The sequence below is a fragment of the Penaeus japonicus genome, unplaced genomic scaffold (assembly GCF_977035675.1).
Source record: "Penaeus japonicus unplaced genomic scaffold, GWHDUDI00000001_assembly GWHDUDI00000028, whole genome shotgun sequence".
Classification (NCBI taxonomy): Eukaryota; Metazoa; Arthropoda; class Malacostraca; order Decapoda; family Penaeidae; genus Penaeus; species Penaeus japonicus.
The window spans coordinates 33,436,555-33,439,054 of record NW_028234430.1 but is presented as its reverse complement, the minus strand read 5'-3'; the positions used below and the strand labels follow the sequence as shown (position 1 = coordinate 33,439,054).

At 39.4% G+C, this 2,500-nt stretch overlaps 1 protein-coding gene across 1 annotated transcript in view; it reads left to right on the top strand.

The window, feature by feature from the left end:
* Nucleotides 1-1,355, top strand: part of LOC122246652 (uncharacterized) — a 2,293-nt gene extending 938 nt beyond the window's left edge. Inside the window, exon 2 of the mRNA XM_086553773.1 lies at nt 1-1,355. This exon is cut by the window's left edge and continues 696 nt beyond it. Within this exon, the coding sequence (XP_086409899.1) occupies nt 1-1,355 (1,355 nt within the window).
* Nucleotides 1,356-2,500: the final 1,145 nt, after the last annotated feature.

Genomic DNA, 2,500 nt, shown 5'->3' with positions numbered 1-2,500 from the left:
TTAAGCAAAAACTGCAAGTGAAAGCCCAAAGACTACGACGATTTACAAAACGCAACGATTTTTACCGCCAAAACAAAATTTTTGAGACGGATGCCAAAAAGTTTTACCGAGAAATTGGTAAAACGACCATCGAAGTAAAAGAAATACCAACTGAAGATCAAGTCAAAGACTTTTGGAACAACATTTGGGGTAATAATACAGGACATAATGAAAATGCTAAATGGATTGAAGAACTAGAAAAGGAAGCAGTAGATATCCCTGAACAACAATGGAGTGATATTACTACTGAAGAGATAACGAAAGCACTAAAGAAAGCCCATAAATGGAAATCTCCAGGACTAGACCAGGTTCCTAATTTTTGGCTGGACACACTACAATCTGTTCACTCTAAACTAGCATCAAGTCTTAACAAATTGATTAACGAACCCCACCTCACACCAACTTGGTTCTGCCAAGGCACCACATACTTACTTGCTAAGACAGTTGAGACTGAGGACCCAAAAAACTATAGGCCAATCACGTGTTTATCCACATCGTACAAACTCTTAACCTCTGTCCTTTCAGAAAGAACCTATGCACACCTAGAGGAACACGACATTTTCCCAATCGAACAAAAAGGATGCAAAAAGGGCTCGTATGGTTGCAAAGATCAATTACTGATAAACAAAATGTTGCTCGAAAATGCAAAATCTAAACATTGTAACTTGAGCACAGCCTGGATTGACTATAAAAAGGCCTTCGATAGTGTACCCCACTCTTGGATATTACGTTGCTCAGAACTTTTTAAATTATCACCTACCCTTATAAATTTCCTCAGATCATCTATGGGAATGTGGGAGACTAATCTCTTCTTATCCCACTCTACTGGTATCTTGTCCTCCCCTGGCATGAAAATAAAATGTGGTATCTTCCAGGGCGACTCTTTGTCACCTCTGTTATTTTGCATGGCACTTATGCCTCTCTCCAGACTCCTTAACCAAACTGGATATGGATACAAAATCTTCGAACGCAGAATAAGTCATCTATTTTACATGGACGATCTGAAACTATATGCTTCTAATGATAACGAACTTGAGGGGTTACTGAAAACAGTAAAAGCATTTAGTGATGACATAGGAATGGAGTTTGGGTTAAGCAAATGTGCAAAGGCCACATTCAAAAAAGGGAAGTTAGAGCAAACGAAGAATATTGTGCTAGATGACGACTCTGTCATTAAAGAGCTTGACCAAGAAGGTACATATAAATACTTAGGAGTCAATGAGGGCGATGGGATACAACACGCTAAAATGAAGGAGAAAATTAGGAAAGAATGTTTACGCAGAATCAGATCTATCGTGAAAACTGAGTTGAATTAAAAAAACAGAATCACCGCTATAAACACCTTAGCATTACCAGTAGTAACTTACAGTTTTAATATAATAAATTGGAACTTGAGTGAACTCAAAAGACTAGATAGTAAAATTAGAAAACTGTTTACTTGTAACAAAATGCTCCATCCGAAATCTGATGTTGACCGATTGTACCTTCCACGTAGCAAAGGAGGAAGAGGTATGATACAGCTGGAACTTTCCTACAAAACGTCAACGATAGGCCTCTACAATTACTTGGACAATACTGAAGACTGGATGCTCCAGTTAGTAAACAGGCATGAAAACTCAAAAACATTACACTCCGTTACTAAGGAATCTGACAAATTTTCTCGGGAACTTGACCTTGAAATAGAAATCAACAACCTATTATCACCAACTGAGATTGCTCGCAAAACAAAGAAGAAAGCGAAACATGAAGGCTTAAAACAACTTGAATCTCGCTGGCAAGAAAAACCTCTCCATGGACAGTTTGCTGCTCGAGCCAATAATGCTGATGTAGACACACAGGCAACCCATCAGTGGCTACGTAGCTCCGGACTGAAAGCGGAAACCGAGGGCTTCATTCTTGCAGCACAGGATCAAAGTTTGTTTACACGAAACTATCAAGCCAATGTCTTACATAACGGGGCTGACCCAAAGTGTAGATTCTGCGATGAAAGAATAGAAACAATCGACCACCTTGTTTCTGGCTGCTCCATCCTAACACCAGGGGAGTATAAAAAACAGACATGACAGGGTTGGTCAATACCTCCATTGGAAAATATGTAACCGCTTTTCCATCAAGACCCAAAGTGACTGGTATAAACACCATCCAGAACCTGTCACAGAGGGAAAAGATGTTACTATTCTTTGGGACTTTCCGATTCAAACAGACCGCACAATACAAGCAAACCGTCCTGATATTGTAATTAAGGATAGAAAGAACAATCAATGCTTTCTCATTGATATGAGTGTGCCCTCTGACCGGAATGTAGCTGCGAAAACATTTGAAAAGCTCTCGAAATATAAAGACCTAGAGATAGAAGTAGAAAAGATGTGGCACCTAAAGACTCGTACGATCCCAGTGGTGGTAGGTGCCTTAGGCCTGATAAAGAAAGGAGCCAAAGACTTTGTTAATAAAATTCCAGGAA